Source organism: Bos mutus, chromosome 2 (genome assembly GCF_027580195.1).
Source record: "Bos mutus isolate GX-2022 chromosome 2, NWIPB_WYAK_1.1, whole genome shotgun sequence".
NCBI lineage: Eukaryota > Metazoa > Chordata > Mammalia > Artiodactyla > Bovidae > Bos > Bos mutus.
Window position 1 is genome coordinate 5,751,669 of NC_091618.1, and position 25,390 is coordinate 5,777,058.

At 42.1% G+C, this 25,390-nt stretch overlaps 1 protein-coding gene across 9 annotated transcripts in view; it reads left to right on the forward strand.

The window, feature by feature from the left end:
- The window catches only part of ZBTB40 (zinc finger and BTB domain containing 40), a 78,292-nt gene that overhangs the window by 25,196 nt on the left and 27,706 nt on the right, over positions 1-25,390 (forward strand). For 4 of the 9 annotated variants that reach the window (XR_011466851.1, XM_070382810.1, XM_070382806.1 and 1 more), the window contains 4 exons: positions 1,374-1,465; positions 4,432-4,482; positions 15,668-16,428; positions 16,883-17,016. Coding sequence is in view for 8 of the 9 variants with exons in the window: in XM_070382810.1 (XP_070238911.1) it covers positions 15,741-16,428; positions 16,883-17,016 (822 nt within the window). In the remaining variant the exon portion in view is untranslated. Of the gene's footprint in view, positions 1-1,373; positions 1,466-4,431; positions 4,483-13,944; positions 14,023-15,667; positions 16,429-16,882; positions 17,017-25,390 lie in introns of all 9 variants that reach the window. The other 5 variants (XM_070382823.1, XM_070382813.1, XM_070382815.1 and 2 more) reach the window with 4 other exon arrangements.

Sequence of the window (25,390 nt, forward strand, 5' to 3'; positions counted from 1 at the left end):
TGTTGAATTCCCATTTGTGTTTTGGGTCATTATGCAGCACTTGGTTCAGCCAATTAAGTGTTTTCTTTCCAAGTATCTTCTATATCAGGAGTCTTTTCTTGAGGCTTTAGTATTGTTCCTTTGAGTAACATCCATCTCTCTGGTGCTTTTTTGTTGTCTAAGTGTTCTTCCCTTGGGACCTCTGACAATTTTCCAAAGCCCAGCAATTTCAGTAAGTACTTAATAACATACCCGAGGTTGCCTCTATACAGGGATCTATAAGACTTCACTCACACAGTTCAGCGTTCTGTGTTCCACTGTAGTTTCTTAACTCCGAAAAGCACACTTTGATGGCATTATATTTAGTGCTGTATTCTCTCCCCTCCATTTGACTTCCTTGCAAGCGGAGTCAGGAGGAAACAGTGAAATACATGTTAAAGGCTTTTACATTTTACTTGTGAGGTTGGCAGTATAGTTCAGCCTCTCCCTATATACACGTCAGTAGCCCCTAGTGTATCCCTGATGACTATATATAACATTATTTAATAACAGTATTCTGTACTTGAAAGTGATCTACAAAGATTATATAGTTTAATTGTTTATGTACAGATATGTACTTTAGGTGTCATGTCAGATGGGTAGTTTCAAAACTATTTAATGAGGAAAGTTCAGTCTGTCTTGCTAGTAATAACGCAGCTAACACATGTAGTCTTTACTGTGTGCTAGGCACTGTTTTAAGTGTAAACACACCCACACATTAATTCTCTGATAAGCAACGTATGCCTGTGTTTTTTTTTTAAAGACTCCAATCAGAGAGTTTCTGCCTTAAGAAGGAAGTTTAATCTGCTTCTTCACTGTGATCACTAATACATTTGGGCTTATTTCTGCCATCGTAAGTTGCTGTCTGTTTACCACACTTGCTTTGCCATTCTTTCCCCCTTCTCTACTTGCCGTTGTGTCTAATCAGTCGTTTCGGTCGTGTCTGACTCTTCGAGACCCCATGGACTGTAGCCCACTGGGCTCCTCTGTCCATGGGATTCTCCAGGCAAGAATAATGGAGTGGGATACCATTCCCTCCTCCAGGGGAATCTTCCCAACCCGGGGATCAAAACTGGGTCTCCTGCATTGCAGGCGGATACTCTACCACTGAGCCACCAAGGAAGCCCACTTACTATTGTAGTAATCACATTTTCTTAATTCATTTTTACGTCTCTTATTTGCAAATATTTGTTCAGGTTTTATTCCCTTATTTCCTTACCTATTAACATCCATCCTTCACTTAAGCCTAGGGCTAAAGTTAATCATTGTTTTTGTCATCCCCTTGGCCCTTAGAGAGTTCTAACTCTCATTCTTCTTCTCTGATCTTCCATGTTCTTACTGATTTTTCATTTCAGAGAGACTGTGGATTTTTGTGAATGTAGACCTTGGAGCCAGACTGCCTGAGTTTGGAGCCCAGATCTGCCACGTGCTAGTTGTGTGACCTTAGGTAAGTTATATAACCTCCCTGGGCTACAGTTTCTTACATATAAAATGAGGATGATAAAGAGTACCAACTTTACAGAGTTGTTGAAAAGACTAAATGAATTAACAGATGCAAAGCATTCAGAACAGCACCTGGCACATGAGAAGCATGTAGAAAGTGGTGGCTCCTGTGGTTGTAATTATTCTACTTCATTTTTAACCTCCCCTTCCCTATCTGTTTTTAAATAGCTGGTGTATTTTAGGTATGCCAACACATTTCTTAATTTCTTTTTTATTGAGATAGAATTAACACACAGTATCATGAATTCTACTTGAAGAGTTTTTGACCAATACCTACTCTTTAACCACCACCCAAAATAAGACATAGAACATTTCCATTCCCTGGGAAAGTTTCCTCGTGTCTCTTTCTGTTTAATTCCCTTCCCCCACACCAGCCCCACAACCTCTGCAGCTGCTCTCTGGTTTCTGTCACTGTCAATCAGTTTTGCCTCTATGTCTGTTTCCTATAGATTGGGTCATATATATGTACCCTTTTATGCCTGGCTTCTTTGATTTAACTTACTATTTTTAGGGTTTATCCATGTCATTACTTGTATCAGTGGTTAATTCTTTATTATAAGAAACCTCCACACAGTTCTTCAATGCAGTTGTAACATTTTTTACCTTCACCTGTAATGTATACGAGTTCTAGGCATTCCACATCCTCGCATATTCGGTGTTATCAGTCTTTCTGGTTTTAACTTTTAGCAGCTAAAGAATTGGAGAAGGAACCGGCAACCCACTCCAGTGTTCTTGCCTGGAGAATCCCAGGGACGGGGGAGCCTGGTGGGCTGCCGTCTATGGGGTCGCACAGAGTCGGACACGACTGGAGTGACTTAGCAGCTAAAGAATATGTTGAGCAGTTTCTTTGCTTCTTGGTGTTTTGTCTTAAATTCAGTACCTCCTTTCCCGTGCAGTATCCTTCTTACCGTAATTCTTTCTCTGAGCCTCTTACCTTTGAAGGTGATTTTAGTTCAATCTGTATATAGATACATGGTTAATTTTATTTTCCGTAATATTTGAAACTGTTAACTCCATTTTATTCTGATATCTGTTGTTATTAATGAGAAGTCTGTATCAGCCAACTTGTCACTCTCCTGTTAATAATCTTTTCTTTTGGTTTGCTTACAATTTCTTTTTCTCCGTGTTGTTGATATTTTCAAGTTTTTATTCTAAAGACTCACATCTGACTTTAATTCTTGAACAGTCTCAGGAATTACACATTCAGATCGCTTCTCCCACACGTTCCTCGGTATTCCTGCCAGGAACTTCTGTTTAGATGCATGTGACGCCTTCCTATTCACTTTCCATGCCCTTTAACCTCTTTCGTATTTCTGTTTTTTGGTTGTTGGATTTTTTTTTTAACTTTGCTACCTTCTGAGTCATTTTCTCACACTTCTTTTCCTAATCAGTAATTTTCTCTTTCAGTTCAGTTCAGTCGCTCAGTCGTGGCTGATGCTTTGCGACCCCATGAATCGCAGCATGCCAGGCCTCCCTGTCCATCACCAACTCCCGGAGTTCACCCAAACTCACGTCCATGGAGTCAGTGATGCCATCCAGCCATCTCATCCTCTGTCGTCCCCTTCTCCTCCTGCCCCCAATCCCCCAGCATCAGGGTCTTTTCCAATGAGTCAACTCTTCGCATGAGGTGGCCAAAATACTGGAGTTTCAGCTTCAACATCAGTCCTTCCAAAAAACACCCAGGACTGATCTCCTTTAGGATGGACTGGTTGGATCTCCTTGCAGTCCAAGGGATTCTCAAGAGTCTTCTCCAACACCACAGTTCATAAGCATCAGTTCTTCAGTGCTAGGCTTTCTTCACAGTCCACCTTTCACATCCATACATGACTACTGGAAAAACCATAGCCTTGACTAGATGGACCTTTGTTGGCAAAGTAATGTCTCTGCTTTTGAATATGCTATCTAAGTTGGTCATAACTTTCCTTCCAAGGAGTAAGCGTCTTTTAATTTCATGGCTGCAGTCACCATCTGCAGTGATTTTGGAGCCCAGAAAAATACAGTCTGACACTGTTTCCACTGTTTCCGCATCTATTTGCCATGAAGTGATGGGCCCAGATGCCATGATCTTCGTTTTCTGAATGTTGAGCTTTAAGCCAACTTTTTCACTCTCCTCTTTCACTTTCATCAAGAGGCTTTTTAGTTCCTCTTCTCTTTCTGCCATAAGGGTGGTGTCATCTGCATATCTGAGGTTATTGATATTTCTAGTAATCTTGATTCCAGCTTGTGCTTCTTCCAGTCCAGCGTTTCTCATGATGTCCTCTGCATATAAGTTAAATAAGCAGGGTGACAATATACAGCCTTGACGTACTCCTTTTTCTATTTGGAACCAGTCTGTTGTTCCATGTCTAGTTCTAACCGTTGCTTCCAAACCTGCATATAGGTTTCTCAAGAGGCAGGTCAGGTGGTCTGGTATTTCCGTCTCTTTCAGAATTTTCCACAGTTGATTGTGATCCACACAGTCAAAGGCTTTGGCGTAGTCAATAAAGCAGAAATACACAGTCAAAGGCTTTGGCATAGTCAATAAAGCAGAAATAGATGTTTTTCTGGAACTCTTCTTGCTTTTTCCATGATCTAGCAGATGTTGGCAATTTTCTGTTTAGCTTTATCTAATCTGTTTAATTCATTGATGGGTGAATTTCAGTGACTTAACTTCCGTTCCTAGAAGTTCTTTTGGTTCTTTTTCACATCTGCCTTTTCTTTTTTCATATTATCTTTTTCTTTCTTTATGACTTCCCTTCATTTTGCCTGTTTATTAAAACTAAACAGTTGATGCTGTTTCCATAGTGTTGTGTAGTTTTTAGGGTTTTCCGTTCTTGGGGTGCCGTTTGGGCTCTTTCTCGCATCTCACGTCTTTCCATATGGCAGTTCATTTCCTCATGTGACTTGTTGTTTTTACTGTTTGCCTTTTAGGGGTGTACAGAAATCCTCCTCATCTGTGACACTCTACATCTGTCTGTCTTGGTAAGGCTCTTCGTGTTTGATTTTTTTTTCCCTCCCTAACCTCCAACCCCTACTCCCATTTCCCTCCCGTTTTCAGCAGCCCCTCTAATGTATTTGAAATAATGTCTTTGGCTGCAGTGCAACTTTATCTCATTTATTGTTTTGATTATGTGTTTTTGACTCACATACATGGTATTATGCTCTAGGTCTTGTTCTGTTTGTAATTTTTTCCACTCACCTGGGTATTTATTCTGTCTAATAGCTAGTTGTTTGCTTCTTTCTAATGCTGTCTATTGCGTAGTATATATTCTGCATGTGTGTGCATGCTCAGTCAGTCATGTCCGACTCTTTGTGGCCCATGGACTGTAGCCTGCCAGGCTCCTCTCTCTCCATGGAATTTTCCAGCCAAGCATACTGGAATGGATTGCCATTTCAGGGATCAAATTCAGGGATCCCAATTCAAGGATCAAATCTACATCTCTTATGTCTCCTGTGTTGGCAGGCAGGTTTTTTAGCACTAGCACCACCTGGAAATCCCATATATTCTACATATCTATCTGCATATCACTAAATTCTTTTAATGATTGACGTCTAAATTACCTCCTGTTTCCCTGCTACCAAAAACAATGGCTCAGTGGTCTTTCTGGCAATGTTTTCTTATGGACCTGTGTGAGAATTTTTGAAGAAAATGTATCCAGGGATATGATTCTTAGGGCACAGGGCATACATGCACAGTAAATTTCACTAAATATTAGCAGCAGTTTTTTCCAGAAGAGCTATATGAATTTATATACCACCAGTTTTACCCTGGGTTCAATTCTGTGTTCTACTATTTGTTACTGTAAGACCTTAGAGAAATTACTTACTGTCTCTGGACCTTAGTCTCCTCATTAGTAAGAGGGAATAATAATAGCATCTGCATCATTAGGTTGTTAAGAGGATAAAATGAGTTAATATATGTAAAGCATATTCCTGAATATAATAAGTACTCCCTGAATGTATAATAAATATTACTGCCTTTACTGCTATTACAGCAACTACTATTACTTGTTAGCCAGTTAAGTAAGCTTCTCTTCTGAATTGCTCAGTTACATCATTTGGCCATCTTTCTCCCCACTGAATTTTTTTTACTCAAGGTTTCCAGGAATTTCTTGTATATTGTAGTAATTAATTCCTTGTTGTCTTTAAGCTTTGCGAACATCTCCTGGTTCTACCATTTGTCTCTTGTCTGTTCATCATGTCTATAGACGAGAGTTCTTTGACAAAAACCTTTAATATCAATATAGTCAAATTCATTTTTTTTTTAAAGCTTTTGGGGCAGTGTTTAAGAAGTTTCCCTACTCCTGCTTCAAAGATACCGTTTGATATCTTTTACTGTAGCTTTTATAAATCTACCTTTCACATTCAGGTCTTCCTCATATGGTTTGTCATCGTGAGCTCTTTTCTGTCTGTTTTTCTTTTTCCCTGTGTATCTCTGTGCTCTGGGTTATGAAAGTATTCTGGTTTTTTTCTCCCACATGTCAAAGACCAGATTTTGTGTAAATTTCTCAGCTCAAGACTCTTGTGTGATACAGAATGTAAATTTGGATCCTTCACCCTTTCTGTCATAGGCCTACATTTTAGATTTCTTGTGAGTGCCTTTTCCACTATTCAAGACCAGATAATTAGCAACTTTTATTGCCGTTTCCCTGAGCCAGTGAGACTTTTCAGACTGCAAATCAAGGAGGAATAGGTATTTGAGGCTCTGGGCTTTGTGCAAGGGTCTCAGTTCCGACTCCCCTAAATTCCACCTGCCTGAAGCTGCATTTCCGACCTCCACGTGAGCGTTAGTGCTTTCTCCTCCAAGCCTGAGTTCTGATTTGGAGTTTAAAACCCTACGGGCCACCATGGTCTCAAATCCCCCTTACTGTTCCAGCTTTGATTTTGATGTTACTTTCATTTCAGGTGCCTGGGGATTTCCTTTTTTTTTTTTTAAGTTTGACTATATATGTTAAAAGCATTTTTGTTATGTTTTATCTAGCGTTTCTGTGTGTGAAGTGGGAGGAAAAGGTCCATTTACATCAGCTCAGTGTGCCATTTGGCCAAAAGTCTTTCCTTAATTAGTATTCCTATTAATCTCAGTAAACTTTCAACTTTACCAACTCATATTCATTAAGTAACCTTTGATCACCCTTGAATTCATTCTGCCTTAACTATCCCCATTCTCCTTTTCTTGCTCAAGTTTATAACCATGTTTTTAGTGTCTACTGAGATAGACATAAATTGGTTCAATTTTTTAAACCCTGCTCAGTTCCTTTTTCTATTACAGTTATTTTATTATTTTCTTATCTAATTCAGTTGTTTACAAAAATATGAAATAACTGACCACAAAAATCCTGTAGTTCATGCTCAAAATACCTCCCTCTGGATCATTGGTGGCTCTCTGTATTTTTTAATCTAATGAAAGACTGACCAAAAATGACCAGAAGAATGACTTCCAAAGCAACATTTTAAATAAGTTTTAGTTTATCCTAAAAATATAATCCTAGTAACTTGTTCTTTATTAATATGTTTGTTTAAACAGATTTATGTCTGTATTACTTTCGACGTATTATAATCCATAGAGCCTATTTCTTGCCTTAGGAAGAAAATCACATTCTCTTAATATCATTTGTTCTTTAGAAAAACCACATCATGTTTGGTAGTTTTTACTTTGTTTTATTTGCAAATCAAATTCTGTTTTGACTTTTTTTTTCAGATATTAAAATAATTTAAAGATTTTCAGAATTAGCTCCCTTTTTTTTTCTCTAAAGATAGCTCCTACTTTTGCCTGTTCTAAGTCTTACAAATTTTTTTTTTTTTTTTTTCTGTTTTCCTCAAGAATCAGGAGATATTCCGGACCTATTCCTGCTGCTACTACTATTTCAGCAAGTCAGTTAGCTCCTATGCCACAGTTTATCTGTCTTTACAAAGTATGTGTTCCTATAATACAGATGTTCAGACAAGCTGTACACAAGCAGTATGGCTAGATGTTCTCAAGATGCTCTTTAAATAAACTTTTTAAAAAAATTATATGAATTCATGAATGTTCTACAGTGTTAGATACAACATAAAGTTTGGGGTGATTAATACTGAAAAATTTACATTCCTAACTGGAAATTATTTTTTAAATAAAAGAGCTTTATTTTTTAGAGCAGTTTTTGGTTCACAGCAAAATTGAGAGTAAAGTACAGAGAGTTCCCAAATAACCCTGTCCCCACACAACTTCTCCCACTATCTTGAAACAGGGTGATGCATTTGTTACAATCAGTGAACCTACATGGATGCATGATTATTACCAGAAGTCCTTAGTTTGCATTCAGTTCAGTTGCTCAGTCGTGTCTGACTCTTTACAACCCCATGAATCACAGCACGCCAGGCCTCCCTGTCCATCACCAACTCCCAGAGTTCACTTAAGCTCACATCCATCGAGTCGGTGATGCCATCCAGCCATCTCATCCTCTGTTGTCCCCTTCTCCTCCTGCCCCCAATCCCTCCCAGCATCAGGGTCTTTTCCAATGAGTCAACTCTTCGCATGAGGTGGCCAGAGTACTGGAGTTTCAGCCTCAGCATCATTCCTTCCAAAGAACACCCAGGACTGATCTCCTTTAGAATGGACTGGTTGGATCTCCTTGCAGTCCAAGGGACTCTCAAGAGTCTTCTCCAACACCACAGTTCAAAAGCATCAATTCTTCAGCGCTCCGCTTTCTTCATAGTCCAACTCTCACATCCATACATGACCACTGGAAAAACCATCGCCTTGACTAGACGGACCTTTGTTGGCAAAGTAATGTCTCTGCTTTTGAATATGCTTTCTGGGTTGGTCATAACTTTCCTTTCAAGGAGTAAGCGTCTTTTAATTTCATGGCTGCAGTCACCATCTGCAGTGATTTTGGAGCCCCCAAAAATAAACTCTGACACTGTTTCCACTGTTTCCCCATCTATTTGCCATGAAGTGATGGGACCAGATGCCATGATTTTCGTTTTCTGAATGTTGAGCTTTAAGCCAACTTTTTCACTCTCCTCTTTCACTTTCATCAAGAGGCTTTTTAGTTCCTCTTCACTTTCTGCCATAACGGTGGTGTCATCTGCATAGCTGAGGTTATTGATATTTCTCCCAGCAATCTTGATTCCAGCTTGTGCTTCTTCCAGCCCAGCGTTTCTCATGATGTCCTCTGCATATAAGTTAAATAAGCAGGGTGACAATATACAGCCTTGACGTACTCCTTTTCCTATTTGGAACCAGTCTGTTGTTCCATATCCAGTTCTAACTGTTGCTTCCAGACCTGCATATAGGTTTTTCAAGAGGCAGGTCAGGTTGTCTGGTATTCCCGTCTCTTTCAGAATTTTCCACAGTTGATTGTGATCCACACAGTCAAAGGCTTTGGCATAGTCAATAAAGCAGAAATAGGTGTTTTTTTGGAACTCTCTTGCTTTTTCCATGATCCAGCAGATGTTGGCAATTTGATCTCTGGTTACTCTGCCTTTTCTAAAACCAGTTTGAACATCTGGAAGTTCATGGTTCACGTATTGCTGAAGCCTGGCTTGGAGAATTTTGAGCATTACTTTACAAGTGTGTTAGATGAGTGCAATTGTGTGGTAGTTTGAGCATTCTTTGGCATTGCCTTTGTTTGGGATTGGAATGAAAACTGACCTTTTCCAGTCCTGTGGCCACTGCTGAGTTTTCCAAATTTGCTGGCATATTGAGTGCAGCACTTTCACAGCATCATCTTTCAGGATTTGAAATAGCTCAGCTGGAATTCCATCACCCCCACTAGCTTTGTTCGTAGTGATGCTTTCTAAGGCCCACTTGACTTCACATTCCAGGATGTCTGGCTCTAGGTGAGTGATCACACCATGGTGATTATCTTGGTCATGAAGATCTTTTTGTACAGTTCTTCTATGTATTCTTGCCACCTCTTCTTAATATCTTCTGCTTCTGTTAGGTCCATACCATTTCTGTCCTTTATCGAGCCCATCTTTGCATGAAATGTTCCTTGGTATCTCTAATTTTCTTGAAGAGATCTCTAGTCTTTCTCATTCTGTTGTTTTCCTCTATTTCTTTGCATTGATTGCTGAGGAAGGGTTTCTTATCTCTCCTTGCTATTCTTTGGAAGTCTGCATTCAGATGCTTATCTTTCCTCCTTTGCTTTTTGCTTCTCTTCTGTTTTTTTTTTTTTAATTTTATTTTATTTTTAAACTTTACATAATTGTATTAGTTTTGCCAATTATCAAAATGAATCCTCCACAGGTATACATGTGTTCCCCATACTGAACCCTCCTCCCTCCCTCCCTCCCCATACCATCCCTCTGGGTCGTCCCAGTGCACTAGTCCCAAGCATCGAACCTGGACTGGCATCTCATTTCATACATGATATTTTACATGTTTCAATGCCATTCTCCCAAATCTTCCCACCCTCTCCCTCTCCCATAGAGTCCATAAGACTGTTCAATACATCAGTGTCTCTTTTGCTGTCTCGTACACAGGGTTATTGTTACCATCTTTCTAAATTCCATATATATGCGTTATTATACTGTATTGGTGTTTTTCCTTCTGGCTTACTTCACTCTGTATAATAGGCTCCAGTTTCATCCACCTCATTAGAACTGATTCAAATGTTTTCTTTTTAATGGCTGAGTAATACTCCATTGTGTATATGTACCATAGCTTTCTTATCCATTCATGTGCTGATGGACATCTAGATTGCTTCCATGTCCTGGCTATTATAAACAGTGCTGTGATGAACATTGGGGTACATGTGCTTCTCTTCTTTTGACAGCTATTTGTAAGGCCTCACCAGACAGCCATTTTGGTTTTTTGCATTTCTTTTCCATGGGGATGGTCTTGATCCCTGTCTCCTGTGCATTAGGGTACAGTTTTGGTTTCATGCATTCTATGGATTTTGGCATGTGTCTGATATTTGAAGTCACCACAGTTCCATAGAGGATAGTTTCTCTGCCCTAAAGACCCTCCGTACTTCCCCCGTTTATCCCTCCCTGCTCCTAACCACTGGCAACCACTGATCTTCCGCGATCTCCATCATTTTACGTTTTCCAGAGTATCGTATGGTTGTATACATATAGTAGCCTTTTTCTGTTGGATTCTTTCACTTATGCATTTTAAGTTTCCTCCACGTCTTTACATTGCTTGATAGCTCATTTCTCTTTGCACAGAATCATATTCCATTGTTGCGATGTACCACCGTTTATCCATTTACCTGATAAAAGATGTTTTGATTGCTTCCAAGTTTTGGCAATTACGAATAAAGCTGCCGTAAACATCTGCACGCAGGTGTTTGTGTGGACGTAAGTTTTCAGTTTGTTAAATACCAGGGAGCACAACTGTAGGATCGTATGATAAGAGTATGTTTAATTTTATAAGAAACTCCTAAAGCGTTTTACAAAGTGCTGTACCATTTTGTATTCTTGCCAGCAGTGAATAGCGCTTCCTGTTGCCGTCCATCCTCACCTGCATTTGGTGTTGTCAGTGATCTGGGTTTTGGTGTTTCTAATAGGTTTTCTTTGCAATTCCCTTATAACATATGAAGTTAGACACCTTTTTATAGTCTTAGTTGCTATGTAGCTCTTTCTTGGTGGGATGTCTGTTAAGGTCTTTGATCTATTTTTTAATCAGGTTGGGTTTTGTTATTGTTGAGTTTTAAGAATTCTTTGTATGTTTTGGATAACAGCCTTTTAACAGATGTGTCTTTTGCAGATATTTTTTCCTAGACTGTTGCTCTGTGGCTTGTCTTCTCTTTCTCTTAACATAATCATTCACAGAGCAGAAGTGCTTTAAGTTTAATGAAATCCATCCTATCTGTTATTTCTTTCAGGGATCATGGCTTAGGAGGTATATCTAAAAAGTCATTGCCATACTTGAGTTCGTCTAGGTTTTCTGCTGTGCTATTTTCTGGGGGTTTTATAGTATCGTGTTTTTGCTTTTAAGTCTGTGATCCATTTTGAGTTAAATTTGTGAAGGCTATGAGGTCTGTGTGTATTTAATAGATTCTTCTTCTTTTTTTTTTTTTCACATACGGATGTCCAGTTGTTCCAGCCACATTTGTTGCAAACGCTGTCTGTTTTCCATCACGCTGTCTTTGCTCCATTGTCACAGAGCAGCTGGCTGTACTTTCGTGGGTCTCTCTGTTCTTGCGCTGGTCACACACCGTTTAGGTTGCTGTGGCTGAGGATTGAAGTTGGTACTGAGGGGTGTTAGTCCTCCTACTTTGTCCTTCTACCCTGACGTTGAGCTGGCTATTCTCGATCTTTTGCCTCTCCATATAAACTTTAGAATCCGTTTGTCAGTATCCACAAGATAACTTGATGAGATTTTGATTAGGATTGTTTTGAATTTATAGATCAAGTTAAGAAGAACTGAAATCTTGACACTGAGTCTTCCTGTCTGTGAACATGGAATATCTCTCCATTTACTCAGTTTTTCTCTGATACCTTTCCTCAGAGTTTTGTAGTTTTTCTCATATAAATGTTATATATATTTTGTTAGACTTATTCTTAAGTATTTCACTTTTTAAATTTTGCTTTTTGGGGGTGCAACTGAAATGGGAATGTTTTAGCTTCCAATTCCACTTATTCATTGCTGATGAGGAAAGCAATTAACTTTTATATTTATCTTGTATCCTGCAGTCTTGCTATTATTAGTATTTTTTGTCAGTTCCTTCAGATTTTCTATATATCCTCTCATCAGACAGTCATATCATCTGTGAACAGGCTGTTTTGTGCCTTCCTTCCCGTATGTATACCTTTACTCTCTCCAGAATGATATTGAAAAGCGATGGTGAAATGAGACATCCCTGCCTTGTGACCATTCTTGGGTAGAAAGCTTTGACTGTAATCTATGTGCATCTTTAAGTGGGTTTCTTGTAGACAACATGAGATGGGTCTTGTCTTTTGGTCCACTCTGACAGTCTGTTTTTCATCGGTGTATTTAGAGCATTGAGGTGGTGAGGCGTGAGGAGGAGGAAGTGTGTTTTACAGACAGTCGGTCTCCGTCTTTTGGCGCCTGCGCCCCCGGCCTGTGAGCCTCCCCAGCGCTTTTACCCGCCCCTGCCACACCTTTGAGTGGTTCAGGATGACTGGAGTGGGCTGAAGTTGAAATTGGGTATCTCCCCTCCTCCAATTAGGTTAGACTCTGGTGAAATATTTTCTGATTCTACACCTTGTTGAGAAGAACAGAATGCTTTGTCATATTTTAGAATGGTTACTTTCTCCTTCCTCCTGCCAGAACAGAAGGGAATTTTTCTCCAGGATATGCTGTTAGAACTCAGTAGAACTCTTGGAGTTAACACTCACAAAATTATGACTCCACCCCTCTGGGGTTTTTAACTCTCAGGCTTGTCCACCCTGAGCCTCTAGCAGTTTGTCAACTTAAGCTCAATTTTCCTGTTCTGGTGCTGTTTCCCATGGACTTGTGTTGGTGGCTTTCTCTCTGAGAAGCTGTGAGTCTCTGCCTGTCTCTCCAATTTTGGGGGCAGTGCTTTTGCCCCGTGACTTCACTTCTCTGACAGAGCTCAGAAGCGTTGTTGATTTTTCCATTTACCTTTTCACTTGTTGTCAGGGTAGAATGGTGACTTTTAATCTCCTTACATGCCAGACGAGAAACCTGGAAACCAGAAGTTGGAAATATTTTCATTTCTATTTGTCAATTTTAAATGTGGGAAAATATGGAAATAGTTGTAGAGTGATAAAGTAGTCATAATCCTTCTAACAAAGGCAACCGTTGTTATTTTGATAAATGTCTTTCCATCCTTTTTGTAGCTTTTAAAAAATTTATACAAGTGAGATTATATAGTTTTGCTATCATCATAACATCCTCAGACCCAAAACAGAAGTAGATGTCTCGTTCCCTAAACTCTTTCGTGTTATCTGGATCATTTCGGATAACTTACTCACCAAACCAGGAACCTGGGAATTGTCTCTGACTTCCCTCACATCTCTTCAGATACTAAGTCATGACGTTACACTTTCTAAATTATTTTTTGCTACCTCTCTCTCTCCCTTCTGTTACCACTTCTCCTGGTCAAAGCCCTCAATGATTTACCCCTGAACTTCTGCAGTAATAGAGCCTGACTCTAGCATTATCCCCTTCATATTCTGCACAAGTGTCGCTTGGATGGTATATTCCCAAATGCCTATCTGACCATGTGACTGTCCTAGTTAAAGTCCCTCAAAGCCGTCATTGACTCCTCACTGCCGTTAGGCTAAATCCAAGCCCCTGAGCGTGGTCTGTGTGCCTCTCTGCGGGCGGAGCCTTGGCCTGCCTCTCCAGATTCGTGTCCGGGTGCTCCCTGTCCCCTTCTTTATGTCCCACTATCACTGATCTCCTGTGCTCCCCCCTCCTAAACTCCTTCCTGCCACCGTGTGACGTGTTCTTATCTGTGTGCTTCCCGTGGGCTTCCCTGCTTGGAATGCCTTTTTCCCCTCATCAGTGCCTACTCATTTCTTAAGGCAGGTTAGCTGTTAGCTCCTCTGCAGAAACCTCACTCTGACTTTTGGATATCCCTGTTCCCCAAGCTGGGCTTCCAGGTACAAATCTCTATCATTACATTTCCTCCCATTCATTTATTCATTCCACCAACTAACCAGCAGTGTTCGTGTTGGGCAGAATTTTAAGCACTGGGATACAGCAGACAATGAGGGGAACAAAGCTCGTTTTCTAACGGAGTTTATGTCCTAGTGAAGGGAGGTACATAATAAGTAAGTAATAAAAACGTGTCAGTAGCTATGATGAAAAATAGAATAAGAGGGACGGAATGTTCTGAGGTTGGAGAGGAGGCTACTGTTTAAAGAACATGGTCAGGGAAGGCCTCGTTGATCATGTGGCTTTGAGCAGAGCCCTGATGGGGGCGGGAGTGAGCCACACACACATGTGAAGAAACCTGTGCACGAGTGTGCTTCATGTGTTCCATGAGCAGCCCGTAAGGCCTGGGGCTTTCAGCACATGGGTGAGGGGGAACAGGGGGAAGATGAGTTCTAGAGCTAATGACAGCCAGAGTCAAATTCTGGCATTTGGCTTTTACTCTGAGATCAGGAACCACGGATTCTTTTGTACAAAGGGACGGTACCTGTCTGTGTCCTAAAAGATGACGCTGACTCCTGGGTTGAAGATAGAGAGAGTAGGGTAGAGAGAGGTAGGGCTCAGAAGGGGCGGAGGCATGGAGACCAGTTAGGACGTCGTTGCAGTAGCCCGGATAAAAGGTGATGGTGGCGTGGGCTGACCGAAGGAGAGCCAGGGGAAGTGGTGATTAGTGATTAGAGTTGGGATGTATTTTGAAGATAGAGCCAACAGGATTTATAAAGCCTTGGATAAGGGACATGAGAAAAGCAGGAGTCCAGAATGATTTCCAGGTTTTGTATCTGAACAACAAGAAGGGACAGAGTTGCTGTGAAGTGGGGGGAAGGTGGCAGGGGAGTTCGGATTTAAGTTTAAGAAGCTAATTGGGCCTCCAGTTGGAGGTGTTCAGTAGGTAGTTCCAAGTGTGCGTCTGGAGTTCAGAGGAAGGGTCTGAGCAAAAGATATAAATCTGAAAGCTCTGAGCATTTAGATGTTTCAAAGGTGTGGAATCAGATGAGAGAGAAGATAAGATGTGAGATGACAGTCCTGGAGCAAAGAAAACTTTGGAGGCCAAAGTGGTGCAGAGGACCCTGCAGAGGAGCCAGAGTGCAGGCGCAAGCGAGAAATGCATCTTGGAGGGCGGGGAATGGTGACCTATGTCCAGTGCTCCAGGCAGGTCAGGGTTGTATTGTAGACCTGTTCATATGTGTTTGTCTCCTTCAGTTGGCTGAGAACTCGGGAGCAGACACATTTAGCAGTGTTGTTACTTACAGCTTTGAAATCAGTGAGACATGGGCATGCCATTTAATGGCTATTTTTCCTTAGGCTGGTTCTCTCAGTCTCTTTGAGCTTCAGTCTCATCTGTGAAATGGGAAGGTTAGAGTATCTTGTAAGGATCAAATGAGATCGTCCAGATGGCACACAAGCAGACTCCCTTTCATGCAGTCAGACCCATGCCAGTTATCTTCATGATTAATTCAGTGCACCCACCCCTTGCTATTCAGCAGCATTTGCTGAATGAACCAGTGAATTGCATGTTCATTTTAATATTTCATTCAGGGCATTTCCCTGTGTGCTTGTGAAGCGTTAACGGGGCATTTCTGGGGGTTCCTCTAGGACCGTGTGCTGACCCTCACCAAGCGTTTCTGGAAGAAGAGAGGAAGGGGAGTCCTCGGACAGAGCTGAAGTGATGGAGCTCCCCAACTACAGCCGGCAGCTGCTGCAGCAGCTCTACACGCTGTGCAAGGAGCAGCAGTTCTGTGACTGCACCATCTCCATCGGGACCATTTACTTCAGGGCCCACAAGCTGGTCCTGGCTGCTGCCAGCCTCCTGTTCAAAACCCTGCTGGACAACACAGATACCATCTCCATCGACGCATCCGTCGTGAGCCCCGAGGAGTTTGCCCTCTTGTTGGAAATGATGTACACAGGCAAACTGCCTGTGGGCAAGCACAACTTCTCCAAAATCATCTCCTTAGCCGACAGCCTACAGATGTTCGACGTGGCCGTTAGTTGCAAAAACCTTCTGGCCAGCCTCGTAAACTGCTCTGTCCAGGGTCAGGTGGTGAGGGACGTCTCCACACCATCAGAGCCATCCAGGAAGGAGTCGGAGAAGCCTGAAACGGAAATCCTTTCCTCCGAGGGTGCTGGAGAGCATCATACTTCCCCGGAGGTCTCCACTCCCCCAGAGGGCCCCGTGAAAGTGGAGGTGAAGCACGGGGTCCATACAGCAGTGCAAGAGATGAGAGTGGATCCTCCTGCTGCCCAGGAGGTTCAGGGGCACACAGACACCCCGGGGTCTCATTCAGCTGAAGTTTGTCCCTCCGCCCCTGTTGTACAAACCTTTAGGGAGGCCAAGGAAGCAAGCACAGAACAAGGTAATACTCACTTAATCGTTGTTTTGTAACCTGTCCTTCTATTACTGGACTCAGTGACCTTTATGAGTTTTTTTGTTTCATTGATAAACTTGTCAAAGACCACTGTTAGATTGGAAACCAAGATCCAATGCAATAATTGTACTAGGGCATTCGTCTTTTAAGCTCGTCTGTGGTTTTAAGCGTTGGAAGCCTGAAGGTGAACCACAAAGCAGAAAGCAGTATTGTATTGGAATGACCGTGTACTGGTTTTATTTTTACCCGTTATCTTAACTAGGATGAAGATGACACAGAGGAGGAAGCTGTGAGAAATGGTGTTTCTGCTGCTCATAGTTGATATGTTAGATACCATTTATAAATGCAGTGCATGACCTAAAAGTTCTCAGCTTACACTTGTAAAAATCATTTCAAGTAATCAGCCACTGATTTTTTAAATTTTGTTTTGTTTTCCATTCAGAGTATGAGGGGAAACATTACCAGTTGAATTTTCTTCTAGAAAATGAAAAAATCTTTTCAGACGCACTCTTGATTACCCAGGATGTTTTAAAAAGACTAGAAGAGTGTTCAGAAATTAAAGATGTGCAGAAGCAGGTAGGTACCATGAGTTTTATTTGTTAGCTGGTTTCATGTTCTCAGGATAGATCAGGTATCGGGGTCTCAATTTTTTTCAAACCTTAAGCTTTTTTTGGGTGGGGGGACATTTACCCCCTAAAAGGACAATCTTGCAAAAGTGCTAGGCAAGGTATTTTCAAAACAAAAACACGTTTTGATCACTAGGTGAATCCCCAGTTTTGAACCAGGATACTTAACTGAGGTTACCATTTCCTCCTGATTAATCAGGAATAAAATGAGGCAGAAGGCAGTCACAGATAACCCCAAATCATAGATCAAATAATAGAAACAAAAAACAAAATAACCATAAATACTGAAAACATGATACAAAAAGGATTTAATACAAACTTACATAGTAAATTGCATCCAGTTTTTAGGAATACAGTTGCTATTTTCAGACAATAATGGGGAACTTGTATTAAATACTTTACCCGTGCTATGCTTGGTACATATGTTAGTTATCTCATTTAATCCTCACAAAAATCATTGAAGTGGATACTATTTTATTATTTTATATCCCTGTTTTACGGATGAGAAGTATCTCAAAGAAGTGATATAGCTTGGCCAAGGTTGCGGAGGTCATGAAACTAAACTCTGAGCAAGAAGTCAAACCTGAGCGTTCTGATGTTAGAGCTCTTCTCTTGCACTGAGTTATTGCCTCCCAATGGGGTAAAAATGATACGTGTATGTCAGGGTGTATAACTGTTCAGTGTTGTCTACAGAAAACTGGCAAATGCTTATCATCTCTGTTACTTGGTTGATGTTTTCTGTTTTTCTGTCATCTCAATGAGATGCGTCCCCACCAGTGGGCTCCCTCACTACCCAGCTCCTCACGCTTGACGGTGCAGGGCTGACCACACGGCCACTCTAGGACTCCCTCGCTTCCCCTTTCTCGTGGCCTCGCCTCTTATTCTGAGGGCTGCTGGCAGAGTGAGCGGGCGCTGCCCTGCAGGCTTGCTCATCTGACTGGCAGGTCCGGTGGGGAGGCCTCTGGTGCTGTAGGCAGTTTAATGGCTGTTAGTTACTGCTGGTGACTGAGTTGGTAAAGAATCCGCCTGCAGTGCAGGAGACCCCGCTTCGATCCCTGGATTGGGAGGATCCCCTGGAGAAGGAAATGGCAACCCACCCCAATATTCTTGCCTGGAAAATCCCATGGACAGAGGAACTTGGTGGGCTACCGTCCATGAGGTCGCAAGAGTCGAACATGACTTAGCAACTAAATGACCAGTTACTATTCATCCAAGCAATGCATGCCTTCTACTATTTAAATAGTTCCCTAATTCATAGCAAGTTACTTTTTATTTTATTGTTTAATTTTTAATTGGAGGATAGTTGCTGTACAGTGTTGTGTTGATTTCTACTGAAGAACCCAAATCGGCCGTAAGTGTGTATGTTTGTGTGTATCCCCTTCATCTTGAGCCTCTCTCACTCTGCCCCACAACAAGTTACTTTTTTGAACAAATAAATTCAAGGTCAAGTGTTTACCGCAACCATAGTTTACTGACAATTGGCTGTAAGTTGTTTTCTTGAGGGAGAAACTGTTTACAAGACGGCGTGGACCCTGATGGCTCTCCTAGGGGAGGTTTCAGACTGTAAATCCTGGCACTCTTGGCGCTGATTATGCAGAAGGACATGATGGTTTTATATTTTTGCACTTGGGTGTTCTCTTAACGGTCCAGTCCATCATGTCTGTCACTAGGTTGTTACCTCGACAGCTTACAGACACCCGTCTTCGTTTTCTCTCTTACAACTTCCTGCCCACTTAACTTGGGCTGCAGAGGGGCATCGTCACTCCTTAGACCGGCAGTCCTCGGATTACCGGTGTCACGTGTGTACTCACCCACACTGTGTCTGACGCGTTTTCTTCTCTTAACACTGGTACCTAAAAGTGTCTGGCACATAACAGGTGCTCAAAAAATATTTGCTGTATAAGGATTCATTCAGCATTTCCCCCCTTCTCCTTGCCCTAATCCTTTGATGGCAACAACAGTAATAGTACTTTGCAACAACACTGATTCTCTGTGGGTGATCTTTATAGGATTATGTTATTTCTTCCTCGGTTTTAGAGGTCAGAGTAAGATCTCTACAAAACACTTGGTGGCTACATTTAACACTGATTCTGTTTTATTCTATAATAAATTGTTCAGCTACAGAAAGAAAAAGGCAATAATACTGTAAGAACATAAGATTAAATTAAACATAGAGTTGGAGGAGGAATTCCTTGGTGGACTTGTCGCTTCCACTGCAGGGGTCCCAGGTTCAGTCCTTGGTTGGGGAGCTAAGATCTGGCAAACTGTTTGGCAGGGCCAAAAAAATATGTGTATATATGTAGAGCGAGCAAGCAGGAGAGAGTTAGGAGTCCCTGCCTTGTGCATAGGCCCTGTATACTTCTTTCTCTCACTTTCCCTCACGCTCTCACTTTCTTTTAGACAGCTTGAGGTATGATTGACATATAGCAAACTGCACATATTTAAAGGTTGCAGTTTGCTAAGTTTCAAAACCTGAAATCATCATCACAGTCAAGATAGTGACCGTGTCCATCCCCCCCTAAAAATATTTTCACATCCCTTGGCAATCCATCCATCCTCCCCCTTTCCACTCGCCCTTCCCCAGGTGACGCTGGTCTGCTTTCTGTCTTGATGAATGTGCATCTTCTCGAGTATTACATAAATGGAGTCCTACAGTCTGTGTTCCTTTTGGTTTGGCTTCTTGCATTCAGCATAACTATTTTGAGGTTCACCCAGATTGTTGCATATTCATTCCTTTTTATTGCTGAGCGGCGTTCCATTGTATGTATATACCATTTATTTATCCAGCTCTACTATTTACTAGCTCTGGAGTAGAAAATGGGACCCTACTCCAGTATTCTTGGCTGGAAATTTCCGTGGGCAGAGGAGCCTGGTGGACTATAGTCCGTGGGGCCGCAAAGAATTAGACAGGACTGAGTGACTGAGCATGCGCACACACACCCCCCATTTACTAGCCTTGTGACCTTCATCGGCTTACTTTCTATAAGTCTTAATTTCCTAATTTGTAAAATTTGGGAGAGTTATCACCTACATCATAGGGTCATTGTGAATTAATTAAGATTTATGTAAAACTCATACTAAGATGCCAGGCACATAGAAGGAGCCCAACAGGGGATGACTGCTGCTGTTTGCTGATACATTAACTCGGTGTTTTTGGACTCAGTCAGCCTTGAAACTCCTTTTTCACTTAATGCCTTATAATATCCTAGTACTGTGGTCACTTCCTTTGACACGAGATGGTTTACTGTTGATGTTTAAGCTTAATTTGCAAGTCATGCTTTCAAATGGGTGCCATTACCCTTGAAAGTAGTTTTCTGAACTGCCAGTGTAGTGTCTCACACGAAGCCATCAGTCTCTAGAGTAACAATTCAGTGTATATAAAAATGATCTTGTTAAAATGTACGCCTCCAGACCACATTTCCGGAGTCTGAATCTTACATTCTGGTGGAGCTTGGGAATCTCCATCTTGAACGAGTTCCCCGTGGATGGCTTTTTTGGTACCTCTAGACTACATTTTGAGAAGCATTGCTGGAGAAGTTAACGGCCTACAAAATTCTTAATGTGTGATGGCAGATGTCACAGCATCTATGCTGACAGCTCTCAGTGTTTTGAGGAGTTGCTGAATGCCCATTTTCCCAAGTGTTATTCTTTGCTTTCCTCTTGATTCAGCAAATATTTACTGAGCAACTGGTATGTGCCAGGCATTGAGCTGGTTGCTAGGGAAAAAAAAAAAAAACATAAATAAGGCTGGATCCCTATCCTTATAGAATGTCTTGACAGCAAAGAAACCCTGGCACATAGGCACTCTACATTCAGCTACAGTTTTAAAGGTTGTTTGGGGAGTTTGTTTGGTGTTGTTGTTTTATTTATACATTTCTAGCTCCCAGATAGCTTTGACTGTTTTTGGTAGTAGTGGTGGTTGTTTTTGGTTAATCATCATCACATTAAAAAAAAAAAAAAAAATTAGCTTGGGCTTCCCTGGTGGCTCAGTGGTAAAGAATCCGCCTGCCAGTTCGGGGGACACAGGTTCGATCCTTGGTCCGGGAAGATCCCACATGCTGCAGAGCGTGTAACCCCGTACGCTCGCACACTCGGTAGTGTGTGCTCCAGAGCCCGGGAGTTGCAACTCCTGAAGCCTGTGCACCCTAGAGCCCATGTTCCACAAGAGAAGTCGCTGTAATGAGAAGCCCACACACCACAGCTGGAGAGTGGCCCCTGCTCGTCGCAACTAGAGAAAAGTCCACTCAGCAACAAAGAGCAAACACAGCCAAAAATAAATTAATAAAATTATATAAAAAGAGATAGCTCGATGTTAAAAATAATTTACACTTAGATGTATAATTTTGAGGCCTCTTAAGGCTTATAGTGATATTCTGATTGAGATGGACTAGTCGGTTCCTTTTTTTTCCCCCTAAAAAACGGATATGAGATAGGCAGTTGGCCTGGATTGAGTTAAGGAGGACACATGAGCCAGTGTCCTGACTGTTTTATTTCCTGAGATGAGTGATGAAAGGTGGCAAAGCCATTGCCTGAGCAGCGATTGTAGCAACATGAGAAGAGGCTGGGCAGCTTGAATTGTGTGAAACCAAAGCCAAAACTGATTACGGAGAAATCTCTGGGGTGTTGGGATGGGACAGTGTCTTCCGCTTGTCTTCATCTCAGTGTAGTATCTCTGACCCATTAGAAAAAGCAGGTACTGACCTAAAGGGCTTTCTGGCTGAGCTGAGTAAAAGAAAAGTGTGAAAGTGTTAGTTGCTCAGTTGAGTCTGACGCTTTGCGACCTCAGGGACTGTAGCCCCCCAGGCTCCTCTGTCTATGGGATTTCCCAGGCAAGAATACCGGAGTGGTAGCTATTTCCTTCTCCAGAGGATCTTCCCAAACAAGGGATCAAACCTCCGTCTCCTGCAAGGCAGGCAGATTCTTTACCACCTGGAACCACCAGAAACTTATACTTTTTTTCAGCTTTTATGCTAAAACTTTTAATTTATTCCTAGTCATGGCCCTGCTTTTTAAATCATTGTGTATATAGCAAAGTGAGTCTGACTAGAATAAGGAGGTATCTCTTTCCACTATTGATTTCCTTGCTGTTTGATCTACTTTTCACCTAAAGTTCTAGAAAGACTTCCCAAACCAAAGGCCTGGTAGCATCCTTTTTTCCTTCACCTTTGTTTCAAAGGCAAATAACATTGAAGGCTCTTATGTGAACCTGATGTTTTCAACTGTGTCATGACCTCAAGGGTTTGTTAAGAAGTGCAGGTCTGTGTTTTGTGGGCTGTGCTCACTGACAAAGTAGGGTAACTTTCTTGAGAAGTGAAGGGGTAGGATTCACTTTACAGATCTGTGAGAGATAAACAAGTTGGTTTTTCAAGTCTCTTCTAATTATCAAGTCTAAGATATGCAGCTATAGCTCAAAGGGCTGGTGGTCTTATGGGAAGGGAATTTCATTCAGTTGAACAAACATTTATTAAGCACCTATTGCATACTGGTCTCCGCACTAATCATTGAGACCAGGAGGAATGGTATAGATTGTCTGGAGGCTAACCAGTGTTCCATCTGATGTTGATTCTAAGAAGTCCAATAAAATCCAGTGAAATGGATTTGGTTACACTCAAAGTCTGGAAGATGAACCTCGCAAAAGAGGCGCCAGGAGCCGGCATTTCATCCTGGTATTCTGCTCACCAGCCATGCAACCTTGGGCCAGTTACTGCGCCTCTCTGACTCTCCTTTAGGTGGTCGTGGTAGCGCCTGCAGGGTCTGGCGTGGGGGGTGAAGTAGACGGCACGTATGCACAGCGTCTGGGGTGGCGCTGAGCTGTCGTGGTCCGTCTCGTTGTCACCCTTGTCTGGCCCTCAGCGTTCAGGGAAGGTATGAGCAAACAAGAGTGTGGTGTGACCCAGACAAGTCCAAAGGCCGTAGGCGGGCAGTTGGGAAAATAAGTAAATGCCATTAAAAGATCTGAGTGTAAGGGAAAGATGGAGTCATTTTTTTCACAGACAACAGAGGGAGAGAAAACTGTTCCATCTTGAAATATATTGACCCGTATTTCACTCATAGATAAAAGTACTTTGAGTATTTGTGTGACCATGAATTGGTACGAATTTATTGAAGTACTTTTAACTCTAAGAATCAAAGGGGTTCTAAATGTCTGGTTGAAGAATAAAAGTCTGTTTTGGTTCATTTCCCTAAAGTTCTGTTCCGTGATAGCAATCAGTGAGTTCCAGCCTGTTGCAATATGTGACACCCTTCTGTTTAGGCAGATTCCCTATTTCCAGAAAAGGGCTTACTCCGCTGTGGAGCCCCAGGCAGCCTAGGGCGCTGATGGAGCTAACAGTTAACTGCGCTGGCTCTGATGCAGGTCCGCAGTAGGTTCTGGAAGAAAGAGCAGGGCGCAGGGCCGTCCCGGCAGCTGACTGCTCACTCCTGGCCCTTTCATCAGCCCAGCCCCGCTTCTCTTCCCAGATGGCCACCCTGGTGTCACTGCTGAGCAATGAAGTTAACAAATGTTTTAATTTCACTGCTGAGCAGTTCGGCAGAGGAGGAGACGGCGGTGAGGATAATGAGCAGCACATCAGATCCCACCGTTGATGAAAGCTCCCCTCCCCACCGGCTCAAATGATAATGCAGACAAATTGGATACTGAGAGAGGCGGACCTGGGATATCCGGAGAGCTTCGGTGAACGCAAAGTGGCCTAGGATACAATGAGATAGCTGTAGGCTGTTATGAACTAAGTGCACAAGACGGTCAGAGGGAAGGAGGGAGGGAGGGAGGAAATGGAAAATAAAGAGGAAGAAGCAGGTTTAAAACTAAGGGTATGAGCAATCATGGGTCTTTAGGAGATACCTATTCCCATGGTCCTACGTTGAACGGATTTCTCTTAAATTTTAGCAGCTTTAAAGAACAGGCATCTATGCTCTCACGGTTTTTGTGGGTCAGAAATCCAGGCACAGTTCAGCTGAGTCCCTGGCTCAGTGTTCCTCACGGGGCTGCACTCAGGGTGTGAGCCTGGGCTGCAGACACGCCGAGGCTCAGCTGGGGACGTCTCTTCCTAAGCTCACTCATCTGTTTGTTGGCCAGGGACTGACTTCCTTGCCACGAGGGCCTCTCTCTTGGGCCCCTCCTAGCATGGCAGCTTGCATCCTCTAGAGCAAAGACGCTGAGGGAGTCCACACAGGGGTGAGATGGCAGCCACGGTGACCCAGCCTCACACTTGCCGGCCCGCTACCTGTCCCCTATTCTTTTTCTTAGAAGCGAGTCACGAGGCTCAGCCCAAGGGCGTGAAAACCTGGAGGCGGGCATGCTAGGAGCTGTTTCAGAGGCTGCCTGCCGCAGGTCCCTACTGCTGTCAAAGAAGAGGCGTTCTAAGGAGACTATAGGCCAACTGCTGAAAGCCAGAAAGCCCGAATAAATGAGACCAAAGAGAATTAGGCGTTCAACTGATATCTTTATCTTATTTATTATTTTTAAAATAGAGACAAAACGATTTATCTTTTGTTCATGAAAGTTACTTATTCCAGTAAAAGCTTAGTGTGGATTATGTATTTTATCTCTGTTTACTTTTGGAGATGGCCGAAAAACATAGGAACCTTTTTTTTTTTTTTAAGTTAGCTTTATACAGTCCTTTCTGATCAGGAAACAAGCTCGAGCAAACTCAAGAAACACAGAGTCTGACTCATTTATAATCCTGTTTATTTGGGAGGCAAGGAGATCAAGTCTCTCTAAACAATAATTTTAAACATGTAATTACTGTCAGAATATGTAATAACTGGGTGAACTTTGCCAGTGTACATATTCATGAGATCCTTTTGTGTTGTGTATATTGCTGTGAGTGTGTGTGTGTCTAGAAAACCTTAGATTTTTGTTCTCTAAAGACTCTCCTTAGAAAACTATTTTCTTTTGTAGTATCAATACTAAAAAGCATCAGAGGTAGGTTGTAATTTTGCCAAGTAGGAATATAAAGATTATGTATAATGCTATCCACATGAAGTTAAGTTTCGATTACCAGATTTTTCATTACTGCTGAGATAGAAATATTAATTCTGCCTTCCAGTTGGCCTTCCTCCCATCTGCATGAGACACTCAGTTGAATGCTAACATTGTTTATCTTCCCCCTGGAGTTGTTGGCATTTTAGTGCTCTAGGTTTAAACAGTCATGGAGGTGAGTTGGGTGTTAGGCATGTGGTGCTGAGACCCCTGGAGGATCAGGTACATCCCACAGACATTGTGACTGTTGATTGAAACAGAGTTCAGGATGAGCACGCTGGTTTTCAGGGCTGTCTTCATAAAGTGACGTGTGTGAGAGCTTTTCAAAAGGAGAGTGTATAAG